The following is an 18,330-nucleotide window of genomic DNA, read 5'->3' on the forward strand; positions in this document are numbered from 1 at the left end:
GAATTTAGGCTGCCCTGATGAAAAAATTCATCATATTTTCTCAGAAATTGTGTAAAAATTGAGAACTTGTAAAAAATTATTTTTAAAAAATATAGAGGAAAGTCCCCTATTATGAGACAAGATCCTAATATATGAGATATGTTAAGCTAAAAGGCCCTATATAGGCCCCATCTGTTGATCCCACCATGAAAAAATCTCGCCATCTCATATTAGGATCCCTATCTCATAATATAGGGAACTTTCCTCTATAAAATTTCTCTTCTCAGATACTTTACGGAAATAATTGCATGAGGATTTTCGGAATATATCAGTATCCATATATATGAAAATTTCTGATAAATTGCATAGATTTTCTCATATTTATTTAGATTTCTACAAAGTTGATATGTTGATTGGAAAAATCTGAAATATTTTATTCTTATTTTGTCTGAGTTTTTCTGAAATACGTTCCAATTCGTATAAAAAAATCTGAAAAATTCTGAGCATTCTGATGAGAAAGTCTGAAAATTTTAATAGAAATTCTGACTAATATTATAAAAAATTCTGAGACATTTTTCCACCAGGGCAGCAGTAGACGCTTAATTCTGTTGGCCAAAAATACAGTCATTAATGACTCATCGATTTTTCGTTCCGTCGCATAAAGACAGGCTCAATGTCAGATCGTCGTGCGACGTGCGTGCATCGTGAAAAGGTTCTCAATCGCGGATGCGCGAAACGCGATTCGACGCACCGCGCTGGTTGACTGTGAAACCGGTTTGGAAAATGCGATGGAAAAGAAGCGAACGAGCGGCGAAACAACTTTTACGTGCCAACAAATACACCGTAGGTCACGTTGCTCGCAGGCAGACTGCATCGAGCCTGCCGAGCTGTGTACCACTGTGCAAATATTGCGGGGAGCAGAATCGAAAAGCTGATCGATCTCGAGGCGCAATTAAGCAGGTGAAATCGGGTGGATCGGAAGAAATCGAAAGTGATTCGTATTACCAGTCGTATTCGTGTCGCACATGCGTGTTTATAATTATTCATACCTTTTTTATATCTATATATTATATATTTTTAAATTTTAACTTGACTTATGCGCAGAATATTCATTTAAACAGACCGCGACGTACAAAGTCGACGACTGTGAGCAAAATAATTTATTATAATTGCATATATTGCTTTTTATACCGTAATTGACTGTCTCGATCAAAAAGCAATGAAACGTCGTTATATCGAGCAATTAGCGGCCGAGATCTGCGTGCCGGTTTCTATAAAATGTCGAAGACCGGTTCAAACAGTTTAATTTGAGAGCATTCCTCGGAAAGGTGTCATTTGCAACGCCCTTGTACATACGATTTAGAGGCAGCAAAACGGACGTTGTCACGCTATAGTTTCTTGCTTGACAGTTATTCTTACAATCTCTACGTAAAGTAGATCGGAGGCAGGAAAGCGCCTTGACATCGCAACTGCTCTATTCGATTTGTACACAAATGAGAAGGAACTTTTTTTACTATACGGAATGCTAAGTAGGCAACCTCTGACTAGGCGATAGCTCTCGACGCTCGTAACGTTTTGAAAGATAATTTATTTCTCGGACAAGCCAGTTCGGTATCCATTGATTTATTTAAATAGATGCATAATGCCGTATTATTTGCATTGCAGCACTAATTAGCTTAATATTCCGGGACAATGCAATAAATAAAAAATATATAAAAGTACAAATGTAAACTGCTTCATCAAGCAGAACGTTTTGGTAGAAGTTAATCGGCCAAAGCATATTGAAGTAGAAAATATCAAATGCGTTGTCAATTTTTTATAAATTAAATAATCCCGAACTTGCGGAGTGGTTTCTATACGATGCGCAGCTGAATTGTACATACGCATGGCTGTATAAAAATTGATGCGCGATATATGTGTGGATATTCCTGTCGCGCGTATAAGTGAAATTTTTTATTATCTCAAATATCAACGGCGGAATATTCCGGTTCCGTAGCAGTTTCATAACGGTACAAAATGCGAAGAAAGTGAGAACGTACATATATCGCCGAAGAAAGCGAGACCGTAGCATGGCGAAGAAAGCGAAACGTTTGGACAACGTTTGGACAAAAAACTGAAAGTGCGTGGCGACGAGGTCATGGCGAGAGATTACGCGACGAAATCTTTCCGCAAAAAGACGCACGTTACTTTACGTACGCTGCATACACTTAAATTCGTAGTGTTAAATTATACTCAACTATAGAGTCATTTTTAACTATTCCTATAGGTCTACTATTCCTATTCAATATGTCGTTAATTTAACTAAACTAATGAAGTTAAAATAATACTGTTTTGTGTTAAAATAATAAATTCTGACGCGTATAATAATTAAAAATAACAAAATGTTATTCAACTCAAGATATTGGTTTAAATTTCCTTTAATATTTAACAGTGTAGATTTGTACGAATGCCCTAATGTCCAGTAATGAGTTAAAACTTTAGAGTTGAGGCGTTCAATTTTTGCAGAAACAGAAAGACGTTGTTATTCTCTGTTCGCGCATTATTCTCCTGGTTGCAGTTTTCCCAATAGGTGTCGCATTTGTTTATTGACGCATGAACAACAGACGCGAGGATTTCTTTTACAGGACATACCTGTTACTCGGCGTTTCGGTTAATAATCTGACGTATATCTTTTCTAAAGAAAGGTCCGACGAAATGCTTTGCACTTTGATGCTGGAAGAGACTGCGAATGTTCTGCGATCGGAGAAACTGAATAAAAAGCCGCTGATGGCGACATTCAAACCGCTTAAATATTCTTTTTGTTTCAATATTCTTTTCAACTGGTCTTTGAGAAATGGAAGTTTGCAAAGTATATGCAGTATTTTGTAGCAATATATCAAGGTAATCGAATAATAAATATGATTTAATATGATTTAATATGAATAAATAGCGAATAAACGAATCCTAATTTATGGAGATTGTTCTGTATGATAAATTAAAATCGACTTTTTGGAAGTCGCTTATTATTCCCGAGTGAATTTCTTGTCTCCCCGATTTTTCTTTTAGTAACTTTACTTTCAATAATACAGAATTAGTGACAATGTAAGGGAATAATTAAAACGAGAGTCGTACACTAGAGTGAATCATGGAACACTATCAAGCTGTTCAACGGCAAAGAATGAATAAAATGACCTTTCATCTGCTACTACTACCAGCCTATTTGTATCTATGGTAATATACATTAATTGCAACATGTTGCAAACTATTACGATAACAAGACGACAAGTATGCGCGAGTTTATATCTCGTTCTACCGATTAATTTGCGCAAGATATATTTAATTCGAAATATGCGTGCGCCTTTTCGCGCCATTTTAATGCGCTGTTATAGACGTTACAGTATTATTTTACTGGCAATAACTGTATCATGTGGAAGCAGCTGACTCACTTGTATCCGGTGAGGATATTTAGGAGCGTTGACTTTCCAGCGCCTGAAGGGCCCATAATAGCCGTCAGCTCGCTGGACCGCAGTCTGCCGCTGACGGATTTGAGGATCGTCTTCACATCTGAAAATGGAATAAACCTTTTAGATCCGTAATAATTAAGAGTGAATCTTAATATTTTCTGTTTGCCAATAATATTGGCGATAACCTAGACCATGCATTAAAAGATATTTTTGATAGATTTGCATTAATTGATAGATTTGAATTATGAAGAAATGATTTTCTGAAATAATTATCTTTTAACAAATATTTTTTTTATGCAAATGCGTAAGATAATAAGGAACAAGGATAGATTATGTTTATTTATTTTTTATCATTAGGTATATTTTCTAATGACTTATCGTATTAAAATATTTGCGCGTATCGTGAAAAACAAGTTTACGTTACGCACGTATTTGCAATGGCAAATAATTGAGTATAATTGGTACTCTCGATGAGCTCACGGATTAATCAGAATTAAGTATTTCTTTTTTTATACAATCAGTCAACCGTTGACCGTCGTACCGAGATGGCACATAAGTGTAATCTCTACTTTTTATGACTTACGACTACTAATACATATCTTAGGGATATCGAACAAAGAGAACAGGACAAAGTCCAAGACAAATAAACTTATACATTACATCGCATTCGCGTATACAGCTTGTGTGATTCATATATAGGCGCAAGGCCGGAAGAGCTATTTTAATTGATGAATTCGCTGCAACGTAGAAAGCTAAATTATTCCGTTATTTCAGGCTCAGTTGTTAATTGCGATCATTAAGTGATTTATATAATAATAAAAGAAATAAAGCGATCAAGAGTGATAAAAATTTTTGGTAATAATTAAACGGATATGTATAACGTATATATTTTTAATTCGTAGTTAATTATATGAGGATTCGGTTTGACGCAGTTTCTACTTATTATGTTTTAATATGTTCAAAAATCGAAAACGCGAATCACTGTATACATTTTATTTTATATTTTATCTGATCACTATCAACTACTTAGTTGAATAAATAATGCGTAATACCTGTTCTACATTTTGTATTTGTTAATAATAGCCTTCATTGAGGAATAAGGGGATTCCTTGTTCCTTATTAGTTATTCTACATTTCATTAACCTTCCTTGATCGATCAAAAAACCTTAAAATTTATGAAGTGTAGAATGAGGAACAAGGAATCCTTACTCAAGAAAGGACTATGAATACGGCTATAAATATCTTAATTTTAAATCAAAATTATGACAAAAAAAATTTATCCACGTATTTTCAAACAAATATTTTTCTCGCGTTGTAATAAATATAAAAAATATTTATTTACTCCCAGTAACATAAAAACATTTTAATATTCTTGAAATACGGGAATCCCATTCTATTTCTGCCAGTAAAATTATTGTTTCATTCGTTATCGATTCAATCGAAAAACACGTTTTATTATTTACCAGCCAAAAAGAAACAAAACTTATTGCTTTTCAACGCAAAAGCAAGTGTAATCTTGTTTGAATTCCGGTATGCAAAAAGAGTTTTTTTCTATTTCTGCCAATATTGGCCAAGAGAATTTATAAAGCGAAAGAGAAAAAAGTATCTGCTTCGACTGCATGAACATGAACAAAATTTATCAATCTGACTTGATACGTCAGAAGCGATAACGATACGATTGTCTTACTATAGGGTCGTATAACTTGACCTCCCGACTTTATAGCTCTCGATTTCACTAGTGTTCTTATTTCAAAATCGTAAGTGGAGAAGTGGATAATGGCCTGAACACGATGCTTTAGCAATCGCAGTCCCCTTAACAGGAACACACTTGATTTAAAGTTAGGCTACTATTGCAACGCACGCGTCTGTCCCAAGGAAAAAAGACATCTGGCACGTTAATGTATATTGTTGACCGCAAAACTTTGCATATTGTTTCTCACGTCACGAACTGCATAATCAGTGAAACAATGAGCTCTGCAGAACAAAAGCTCGGCAGAACGATTTCTCAGAATCTGTTCTTCGACTTTAAAACTTTAATACATTCGCAGAGACTATGAAAGCACATAAAGTATATAAATTATATTATATATATATATATATAAATAAAAATATATAATATATAAAATATAATATATATTATATAATATATAATATCTATTATATTATATATATTATATATTATATATTATATACTTAACAAAAAATATATAATATAATATAAAATATATGAGAAATGCACAAATTTTACTATATACAAAATAAAAATTAAATACTTTTTAACTATTGTAATATTGCATTTTAAAAGTTTATTTTATAGGCACGCTTTTTCTCCAAATCTGATAAACGAAAAATTGTTTAAAGGACGTTTTAGTCTCTGAGATGTCTAAAAGCGTCACAAGAAATATTTCGTTCGCTAATCGTTAGCCTTTAATTACCAAGGCAAGGAAGTACTGCCTATTTTCATTCATCTGACCATCCGGACGAGGTATTTCGTACGAAAGTAATAGCGAAATAATCGCTTAAAGACACACTCCGCATTACATTCACGTGTTGTCTTGCCATAAGATGGTGGCGTTACGTATGCACGTAAAGTGGCAATTTAACGTTCCCTGAGGAAGATAAATGCCACCGTTGTCACGTACGTCATTCATATGAGTATCCTCCACCTGGCCACCCGGTTGCTCGCTACGTGCGCAAATATTTGCGAATCGAACGTGAAGATGCATAAAATCGCAATGACACAAGCTACTAAAATGCTATTTTGATTTCAATTCAAGGCGAACCAGTTCCAATCCACTTTTATACATGCCGAGACAGTGCCCGAGAGTTCTAGGATGTGATATTAGTGACGAAACGGACCGCATCATGCAAATCTCTTAATGTCGAACGCAAATCATTCTGGATTTGCGATAAATAGCGTACGAATTTCGATGAGATATCTTTATTGTCTATATCAATATATCTTTGTCTTTAAGCACGTCTGTTATATTTGTCACGCATTATAATTGGCAATACTTGCACTAAAAAAAATCATTATTTGCAAGAAAATAGATTTCTTTGAATTTAGTTTCCTTAATTCAAAGAAGTATTAGGTAGATTCGAGAAAATATTTTAAACTCGCAAGTCACATGTAAAAAATGTTTTATTAAAGATGTATGTCGCTTATGTCAAAATAAAGGGATAAAGCTGAAATTTACAGAGATTGTGCACTTATACATATATCATAATATGTATCTCTGCTTATGTACGTTAAAAATGAATAAAATTTTTATGGTACACTTCTATGACATCGAGAATTGCAATTACGGTTTTTTAAGATTTTCTGTTTATATATATTTTTCAATTTTTTAATAATTTATTTAAACAATATCAAGTACAAAAATGGGACAAAATTGCGATTTTTATGCTTTTTCTGTCCCAATGATACCATGTTGTTTATGAATAATTTCTGAGATTAGCTCTACACTGTTTAATCAAGAAAACAAAATTATACTACATATAGCTATAGCGACATACATCTTTAAATCTACCCAATACTTCTTTGAATTAAGGAAACTAAATTCGAAGAAATCTATTTTCTTGCAAATAATAAATTTTTTTCCAGTCTATAAATCCGCTTTAAACTTTGGCTTTTATTAACTATGGCCGGTATTCATAGTCGGTTCTTATATATAAGATCGTTTTAAGTTCATCTTTAGATAATACGTAGCCAATTAAACATTATCTAAAGATAAACTTAAGACAATCTTAAATAAAAGATCTGACTATGAATACCGGCCTACGTCTATTGTTCTCTCTGGAACGTGTGTCACTCTCTCTTTACCAGGCATTGTTGCTGTTTCTAGGAAATCCGATAATGTGTGGGCGTTGTGCGTTCTCTTCGCATGGCTTTTAATGTGATCAACAGGAAACATACGATTTCTGGAATATCCTGTACATTATTCCCTCCCCACATGCTTGGCGAAGTTAACGCGAGGCGTTTATTGCCTCGTAAGATAATTTCGCTATGACAGTTTATCACCTATGACGTTTATTGCTCGAATGCACAATATTATGATCGTAACTACTATGACCGTATATACACGTTGATCTTATATAATTGCTTTTTCATGAATCAACGTTATACCCTACACATGTAAATATGACATTATACGCGCGAATATCGCGGATAAATTATTATGAACCTATCTCCTAACTCGGATTTATCGTGCCACTTATAATTAGGCCAAATAACAACTATTATTATCGATTAAATAGGGACATTTCGTATATAATGCCGATATATATATATATCTAATCTATATATACTCATACAGTGAGTCACTAACTATTCTCACATTCGATAACTTTGTACCTATTTTGTTGCTAGAAAAATTAGTTCAAATCACAAGCATTTAATTATATATGTGCAACTTATAATTTTCTCGTTATGTTTTAATTTGCGTTTGTGAATTCATTTTTGTAGTAACAATAGTTACAAAGTTATTGGATGTGAAAATAGTTAGTGACTCACCCGGTATATATATACAAATGTTAATGACTCATAAATATAATTAACGTTTCTAATTTTAAAATCGGCGGTATATAATTTTTACGACGTTTTCTGACTTCAACCTCTGTGTATTCCAGAACACGGCCATGTGTTATAATCAGAACGCGGGTTCCCCGTTATCGCTCGAATAGAGAGCGGTTTGTTTGAAGAAAAAGCAAAATATACAAAGTGCAAATACTGTTAACCCGGTCTCTGTTCCTCGATTCTCGAAAAGCGAAGGAAGCCAATGACCTCTGCACGCTGATGGCTGCTTTCCTAACAATAAGTAGCAAAGAGCTACGTGCCCGATTAATGTAATTAAAGTAAGTGTCTTCGTGGAAAGATCCGCGTCTTTAATATACCGACTGTTTCACAATTAAGCTTAAAAAAATGGAGAATGAAATACGACGAATCGTGCATGGCAAAGGTCGTCCGACAATCTAGATCAGGAGGTTTCTGATATGTGCCGCACTATAATTTTAGATCATTATTGTCGATACGTTTTACGATCGTTGCAACTTTCCAAAATGATTGCGTCACACGAAAATATAAAAAAAAATGTAAAAGTTACTCCTTATGAGGATTCAAACTCGTTAAATGTTGTGAAATTATATTAAAAGTTGATAATCACAGTTAATACATTTTATTTAATATTAAAATATATTTTAGACTTCGGTCGAATAATTTCAAGATGACTACCGCTCCTCAGTGACAATATAAAGTAAATATCTACTGTCTGTAATAACGCCCACTAATTGCACCATTGCCGTCGATTGATCACGTACGTAGAATATCGCCGACCATACACGAACGAGCCTTCGGACTTACTCGCAAAGAGAAAGAGAAGCGAATCGAGTTTGCCAATTTCGAGTCTGGAAGAAGCTGCATGAGGCGAATTGCGCAAAACGTGGATTGCAAAAATCTCGCTTTGACATACGGCAGTTTACAACGCTTAAATTACTCCGATTGCTCAGGCTGTATGCTGTATGTTCTACGACCTACGTGCATGCGGATGCGTTTATGTATTGAATGTATAAATACAGAAGCAAAAGATATATATATATATATATATATATATATATATAAAGAGAGGGGGGGAGAAGAGAGAGACGAGAGACAGACGAGATCTCAAAATCTCATGCCCGGCTAGCTGTCTTTTCGTCATGTTAACATGACGTCATGTTAAACTTTCTTCATTTTATGTTGCAACTGTGCGAATATAACAGCATAAAAACGCTTCACGTACGTTTCATCGAGGCGCTGTACCCTAATTTCACAAATGTATTGTGTATCGTATGACCGCGACGAGCAATCCTATCTGAATAGTATTCGCACACGTCCGATAATTTCAACACAATATTTGCATAAGACAACACGAGATAATCTCGAGAAATCCTCAACATACTATAGAAATTATTCCTCGTGGCATCTTCGCAGGCTGCTCTGAAGAATCGCAATTATCTCGAAGAGAACGAAAAGTTCTGTGGACATTTTTTCCTTACTCCGAAGAAAATATCGAGCCTTTTATTAATATAATAATTTCGTGGTGGGGAAATGAAAAGTGTCCAGGATTTGTGCCAAATTTTTCGAAATCTTGAAATATGCGTTTACTCACGAGACGACGTTCGACCCCTTGGGGCTCGTCGCTATTCTTATACATTATTGATAAACATTTTAACGACCGTAAGGAAAGTGATAATTGCGAGCAAGCGTATTTGATAAGGGACGCTCGATGAGTCACCTTAGTATGTCAAGTTTTATTATGTGATTACTGCGTTCTTGATGGAACAATGACATAGGAATTTCCGTAGGGAGAAGAAGGAGGAAAGAGATTGTAATAAAGACCTCTAAAGACAGCATCGCAATTAAGAGTACACAGTAAAAAATTTTGTGTTAAATTTAACACATTTTACATGTCCCAATTTATCCACTCAAATTTTCGTGTTAATTTAACATAAAGCAAATATGTAAAAAAATAACAAACATAATATGTAAAAAATTAACATAAAAATTTAACATTTAGACGCTTTCAGAAATCAAAGTTTATGTTAAATTGACATCTCTATAATGTTAAATGTAATTAAGATAAGATGTTATTTTAACATTTAAGAGAAGTATTTATTTTTAGTTTTGATCTTTTTTTGATGAATAACATAAGAATTATGTCAACTTAACACATAGTAACTGTTATAAAGAGGAAGATAACACAATTTATCTGTTCACTTTAACATATAAAATATATCACCAAGAATTCATGCACTTACATATATAAATTGTGTTATTTTAACTCTTAAAAATGGTTAATATTAATTTAACATAGAAAAGTTAAGTAACACAACAACGATATGTTAAATTAACATACAACTGTGTCAGAAATTTAACACAAAACTTTCTACACAGGAAAATTTTAACACAAATACAAAATGTTTTTTATTGTGTAAGTAAAAACGTAAAGAGTGGGAACCTCGGTAATGGGATGCAAAGTTGTATTGTTCCACGAAACAGGTTTCTTTACTTTTTGCGCACGTCGAAACGTGTCATTCCAGCCACGCGAGCGATGTAGATTTTACTGCTACTCGAAATGCATCTTGCTCTCTAAATCGACGAAAAAACACGCTCGATGGCCGGTTACAAGACACGAATTCGATAAGTGTAAGCCAAAGTCACAGCTCGTGCTTTCCGCGTGCCGCGATATCTGTTTAAGCTGATATCAGTTTATCTGTGATACATCGTGACATAAAAGATTCGTCCGAGCTCGTCAAGTACGTGCACATAAATAAATTTACTCGATCGAAAACCAGAGGTACGCGATTATGTTCCCCTAGCGCAACGTCTTTGTAAATAATAAAACGGGTAGACTTAACGGCGGATGAACAAATGATCTTAATTTAAGATATTATATTAGAAATAAATTTTATTCCTAAATGTAATGGATATAAGGTAATCGTTTCGAATTTACTTAGTCTTCTTCAGTACTAAAATAGAATTTACTTCTATTTTCGTACTGAAGAAGATTAATTGTAAGTAAAGTCGAAAACGTTTATATCCATTACATTTAGGAATAAAATTTATTCCTAATGTAATTGAATCTTGAATTTAGCTCTAGTATTGTTGGCCCATTATTCCCTCCTATATCTTTGCATAAAACGAGCCTAATATTTCAATAATTAAATATCATATCTCGTTGTTAATGACAGTCGTCACTATTATTTATTTTCGATAAGACACCCTTATAAAAAACAAGATCATATCAAAGTACGAGTTTCCCTGCATCCACGAATGCACACCTACAACCATATGTGTCCCGCGATAAGAATTATCCAACACAATGAAGTGCCGTTCGCATTTTTATCTGGACTATAACAATAATTATCGTTTGTAATACACGTTTCCTTGGTCCCGAACAAACAATTAGTCTTCTGATAATGTTACACATTAAACGAATAATATTTCTTGTTCTATCAGTTCTATTCCGAGTTATGAAAGCATCCGAGCGATTGATCATCGAAATGTTCGCCGCGCCGCGCCGCGCCGTCGCGCCATGTAACGTCTATCACTGGAAAAGGGAAAAATAACGAATACGACGTATCATCGTCCGGTGCTTAATTATTGCCCATACACGACAAGAAGATGAGTATTATTACCGGAGGTGTCTCTCCGCAAGAGAGAGATAGCATTACTAGAATAACGTAATAATGCTACTACGTCCTGAATTACGTGGTCGCGGCTGGTACTAGACTCCAAATGGCGGTCGTCAAGGCCGCTAGAGTATGATTTTCAGTACTCCCATCAGATGATGCGTTATCGGCGGATTGCAAAAGATATTTTGATTTTCACATTCGATCTCACGATAAGGCGCGCGATCGATCGATATCGCGTATCTTCGCCATCTGCTATACGTATCACGTTCGGATGCTTCAAATCTATTACCAATCAATTCCATAATCAAAGTGTCTAAAGTTCTAGAATATCCAAAGTAGAATCATGACCAGCGGGTGATGCCAATAAAATGAAGTTTTATCGTTACAAGTGAAGCGATTCACTTCGCGCTCGCGAGAGCCACGATAAGACGGAACAAAGACTCTCCGATGATGTTTACCGCTCGATATTATTATTATACGTTTATCTGTCGACTACACGTCGATTCAAGCGTGCATTTCGAGCAATGCTAGAAAGAACCGTGTTCCGTTCTCGTTTCTTCAAGAAAATCACATCTATTCCCTAAAATTTTCCCCGAAATATTTTCAAATGTAAGAGGACAGGGCTAGCGAGTAAAGCTGGATATATGTTAGTGCTTAAAATATGTTGGTTTTTATATTCTGACTAGTATTTTTAATCAAATCTCTCATAGCATAGGTTTCATATATATACGCACGGTCTCATATACACACCATCAATTATGAGAATCATCAGAACGATGAACATCCTTTTCGGCACTAATTAAGAGGTTCTCATACATATGAAGGGGTAAAAGCCATAGTAATGTAAGTCAAATTTTTTAAAATATTGACTCGTGTGCATAGATGCAATTTATATATTGTATAGATTGCATCTATGCACACGAGTCAATATCTAAAAAAATTTGACTTATACTTGACTATGGCTTTTACCTCTCCATATATGTACAATATATCGGCTCTATTATAATGCGAGATATTAATTTAAGTTTTTTTGTTGGAATTCAACAACTCTTATTAATTTGCGTTTTTCCGTTGAAATAATTCATAATATCCATTACGCACTGAAGATGACCATATTGAAGGTTGAAACATTTGTTTTTAATGTTGCTAATTTATGATACATATATTTTAAACATCAACATCCAGCTTTGTTCGCTAACCCTGTCCTCTTATATTGTTTATAATTATACGAACGTGGTAATATATTTACTTTTACATATTTTCCAAAGTATTTAAGATACACGCACACAGTTCAACTCAAGATTCATGTGTTTCTTTTTAGACTCAAGAATTACATGCCGACATACCTTGGAGATCTCTAAGATACCATGTCGTAATCGGCTTTCTTGCAAAATTGCAGTCGCTAATCCTATTCGTGAGAAGCAAGCATCGAATTACACCTCTTATTACGAATTCTTCATCGAAAACTTGGAGAAACACGCACGTTGCTCACGTTACTTTCAAATCGGTTTGCGCTGACGCTAATAAAGGATAAAGAGGTGAAGGCAATCGTCCAGTGATCTGATTCTATAACGTTATAATTTCAATAATAACAAGCAGCAGTGAATGATCGATTTTAATACTCGGTTAATACCCTTACGCATTCATCAAAGATTGATTCGTTGCGGAAGTACTTTCATATGAGCTATAAGAAGAGAAAGAGGCAAGACGAGTGCGCCATGTTCCCAGCCTATAAATAATCGGAATATACGACGTAATTTATGACGTGTATACCCATAAAATATGCGGCGAAATGTCTCACATCGCGAATATAGTCTGACTGCGATACAAAGGGCATTACGGAAAATTAATCGTGCTTATGTGCACGATACGACTTCCTAGCACTATTATTAATATATCGATCTGGTGCACATCAGGTACAACGGTGCACCTGATACTGATACCGAGCACAACAGGTGCGGTATTGCTTAGCTTGCGCCCGCAAACCGCGCGGCATCGATCGTATCGGATGGGGTTTTCCTAGGTTTTTCCTGTTCAAAGTACGAAAGAGAATCATTTATGAATATTTCCTTTATGAACCGCGTTCCGGTACCGCCTTATCTTTCGCATGCCGTATCACGATGATAAGAATATCTAAGAGTGCATTCGCGGGCGCCCGTTGCACGCGGTTACACCGTGCCGCATTTCTTCAGACACGCATTTCTTCGACGTGTTTGGCATGCGAACGGTGCACTTTCACTCGACGGTCAATGTCATCGGAAACCAGTTTCCAACCGTTTATCTGACGCCGGTGCTGGTTCCTGCATACGGGAAGGTGCGGAGGATATAAAACCAGGAAATCCGGAGTTCGGTTTAGGGGTCCTTTCTCATGGGTATGTGCAAATGACCCGTAATACATTCACGGACGTTCCTGAACAATGGAATTATCTGCTACCGCATTAAAAAATATTCCACACAAGGTTATAAAAAAGCGTGTAATATCAGATAATTAACCGATGCCAAGAAGATGATTACGTGATAAGTAACGTCATTCACAGAATAAGTTAAATAATACTTCATTGCTGCACAATACAGAGAGCACATTTTTTATTTTTAGAAGAACTTTAAGTCAAAAATATGTTCTGCTTTTCTATAACTAAATATAAATTGTATTATTATATTAATATTTACTGGTTATATTCTCTGATCATTCGATAGATGGCATTCGATAGAATCTGTTTCTCGTACGTAAAATATGATGACCGGTGATATAAGAACGATATATAAATCACCCAAAATCGCACGTATGTCTAAAAAACGTGATAAAAATGTCTTAAAGATGTCTTTTAGACATTGTAAGTTTGAACCGTTACTTCCATGAGACAAATTAAACTTTCCGCGCAAATGATGTGCGCCGAAGGGTCGGTTTCACCATCTCCGATTAACTGTAACCTTCGTTTAGTTCGTTTAAACTCACTCTTCGTCTCTTTTTAAAGCTCAGACTTGTATCGTATCACCGTATCGTACCATGATATTTTCTTATCAAAAATACGGATATGTTATAATGATGGATGGTTATAATTTATAATGATATGCCAAGGCTTTTTGTTTTCAACCTGTAAGATACGAATACGGATTGAAAACAAGGCCTTGGCGTATCATTATAAATTATAACCAACTTATCCGTATTTTGATACAAAAATATCACGATACGATACGGTGATACGGTACAAGTCTGGACGTAGCTTTAGGGGGACAGTTAGAAAGAGATGAAGATTAAGTGAGTTTAATCGAAGGTTATAGTTAACTGACGTTGGTGAAACTGGCTCTAAAGCAATTCAGATGCAAAAAACTATTCCGGTATTTATAGTGTTGCGCAGCGCCCAATTTTATGGACAAAAACCGGCATTTGAAATGTATTCAAGATAAGTATTCATCTAAAATTTTACATACATATATTACATATACGGAAAATAATGTTTTGCTTAGTCAGCGACCAAAGCAGGATGTTAAAAAAGGCCGATTTTCTGACTATGAATGGAACCTAAAATTCGAGTTGCATGGGTATCTATGAGCCGTAAAAGAAGTGGAAATCACAGCCCTTTTTCCAGGAGACCTGTGGGAAGGGCAGAAAATCCGTCAAAACTGTTGAAAATTGCGTCATTCTATCTATCCGGAGACAACTAGAGTCGGCAACATTTCAAATCCTAACACTAGGAATTGCATCAATGATTTTGAAAGCTGTCACTTGACTATTCGCACCCATAATGTTTTTTACATGTAGTGCAAAACATGCAAAAATCACAATTTTTCATATTCTGGTCCGTCATATTGGGTCCGCCATCTTGAGTCCGTCATCTTGACTTTCGGGATCCCGATATTGAAACATTATTAGCGATCTCATAAACTATTGGATAAGTATTTAACCGGAAGCTGGTTTGACTGAAAATTCTTCCATGTCGCCGACTCTAATTGTCTCCGGATAGATATATTAGAATGACGCAATTTTCAATAGTTTTGACGCTGATTTTCTGCCCTTTCCATAGGTCTCTTGGAAAAAGGACTGTCATTTCCACTTCTTATACGACTCATAGATATCCATGGAACTCGAATTTGAGGTTCTATCTACAGTCGGAAAATCGGCCTTTTTTAACATCCTCCTTTGGAATGATAAAAACATCGCGGGGCAAGGGGATATATTAATTGCGAGAAAAGTCATATACTTATTACTTATTATTATATATTTACTTTTATTATTAATATCAGTAATATATAACATTATTATATGATTATGTAATATTTTACATTATTAACACATAACAAAAAATAATTTTCGCAGTAATTACATTTCTGTCTCAAAAATGTTTTGTTTATCAATTTGTGGTGAGTTCAAGAGTGCAAGAACTTCAGGAGATAAAGAAGAATTCTTCTTCGAAGGCAATTACTAAGAAAATTGCCTTCGAAGAAGAATTCTCCTTTGTCTCCTGAAGTTCTTGCACTCTTGAACTCACCACAAATTGATAAACAAAACATTTTTTGAGACAGAAATGTAATTACTGCAAAAATTATTTTTCGTTGTGTGTTAATAATGTAAAATATTACACAATTATATAATAATAGTGTTATAATAATGTTACATATTACTTATATTTGTTAATAATAAAAATAAATATACAATAATAATAGTAATAAGCATACGACTTTTCCCGCAATTATAATATACCCTTTGCCTTTCGATGTTTTTATCGTTTCAAATTTGGTCACTGACTAAACAAAACATTATTTTCCGTATGTAATATACATATATATGTAAAATTTTAGGTGGATATCTCGAATACATTTCAAATGCCGGTTTTTGTCTATGAAATCGGGCGCTGCGCAATACTGTGCGTCATTTTGACGTATGCTTGCTAACTGAGATATTTCCAGTACAATAAAATATAGTGAATCATTTTTATATACGCGTCATAAATTATAATAATAAAAATATAATTTATTGCATGGGAAGACTGATTGTCGCTCATTATTAGTAACATTCGAGCTGCTAGAGATAAAGCTCCCTTCTGCGTTTCTAATTATAATGACCCAATAGTGAATCATTATGTTCGAACATCCCATGCGCTACAATAAAACATGCGAAGTAATGATATCAATAAATTACAATTTCGACATTTATCAGACTTCATTAATAACTCTAGCAGGAAGTTACATTTTAAATTTTAATTTTGCCTTTTATAAAAATAAAATACCGTAATAAAGTAATTTAATTTGACATTGAACACTTTTGCATGCTTTTTTGAAAAACAACTTGTGACAACTCCTTGTTTTACATTTATTTGCTTACATCTGCAGTCTGTATGCAAGTTTCAGCGTATCATGTGTAAAAATATAGGATCATCGCGGACTTTACGTAATTAAACAAATAACGTAAATCAAATTATTACGTGGAAGTAGATAATGTATGATAATGTGTGATATTTGCGAGGAACATGAGTGTTCCTGGGTGTTCAATAGGAAGCTATCCGATTTCCATAAGTTATGTATGTTTATTAAGCAATTATGGTAATTACATAGACCAGAGATCAGGCGAGTGCTTTTTAGAAAGAAACTCGTCATGCTGAATTCGTATAATGTAACACGTGGAATGCAGTTCAAGGGCGCGGCACGTTCACATGCGGTATGATTTGCGAAACAATCTTTTTACAGTTTCTCGACTTTTTTTCTATGACACTACATCGTATTCAACTATAATAATGTATTATCATGTCCGGCTAATGCCTAATCGGTTGGGTATTAATGCTACGTTACGCTCTGACCGTTCGCGTTGGCTTGTCTTTCTACCTCCAACCAAGTTATATCGCGAATTTTTAACTGAAGTTCCATGGTATCGGCTTGCCCAATTAAACCTTATCCAATTACTGTAAACCTGAGGTATGCCGACCGCGCGCATGTTGGATTATGAAAGTCTCAGATGATATTTAGATAAAGAACATTCGTTAAACTGCAACACTGATAGAATATACAACAGTTAATTAAAAATTTTTTATACAACTTGGCGATATCTAACAAGTGTGAAATCGGTTCTGACATTTCACACGTGTAGAATACTAAGAGTTGTAGGTGAATTAATATTATAGTTTATGATTCTAATACGTGCGAGGAACGGAATGAAAAGTCATCTTGATTCTTCGAATGTTTGTAAAGAAAAAAAATTGCACGCTAATTGGCATCGCATTAACGTTGCGTGTGTCGTCTGTTAAAAAATTATGTAACTATTTGCAACGTGAAGCTTAAGTTCAGGGGAGCGATCATGTAACTTTTTCCCTAGAGCGGAAACGTGAAAAGTAAAAAGTTTCATCAAGTTGTAACTATCTCTCTCTATTGCTGTTGAATAGAAAGAGACAAACTTTTCACTTTTCACGTTTCCGTCCTAGGGAAAAAGATACATGATCCCCAGATCGTGTCAAAGGTAGATATGATAACACCATGAGACGCCCCTTGGTGCTGCGCGTTAGATTGTAAAAACGCACGAACATGCGAAACGCATTTGGAAATATTGTGAGATGTTACGGCAATTTAGTAAAAGTTAAGCGATATCGATTTTCTCTTTTTTACAACACTCAATTCTTTTGTAATATATCGCCATATGTATTAATCCACCTTACCTGAATCAAAAGTGAAAACGCGTCGGTCTTAATTATTGACGAAAATTATTCGATGTACGACTTAATTATTGGCAAAAAGGCATTGAAGGACG

The 18,330-nt window shown here is 34.7% G+C and overlaps 1 protein-coding gene across 2 annotated transcripts in view; it reads right to left on the minus strand.

Annotated features, from left to right (window-relative positions):
* LOC139821111 (ATP-binding cassette sub-family G member 4) overlaps positions 1 to 18,330 on the minus strand; it is a 40,524-nt gene that overhangs the window by 9,231 nt on the left and 12,963 nt on the right. For both annotated transcript variants that reach the window (XM_071791882.1, XM_071791881.1), the window contains one exon: positions 3,405 to 3,522. In XM_071791882.1, coding sequence (XP_071647983.1) covers positions 3,405 to 3,522 — 118 coding nt within the window. The remainder of the gene's footprint in view (positions 1 to 3,404; positions 3,523 to 18,330) is intronic.

The sequence above is a fragment of the Temnothorax longispinosus genome, chromosome 10 (assembly GCF_030848805.1).
Source record: "Temnothorax longispinosus isolate EJ_2023e chromosome 10, Tlon_JGU_v1, whole genome shotgun sequence".
In the NCBI taxonomy this organism is placed as follows: domain Eukaryota; kingdom Metazoa; phylum Arthropoda; class Insecta; order Hymenoptera; family Formicidae; genus Temnothorax; species Temnothorax longispinosus.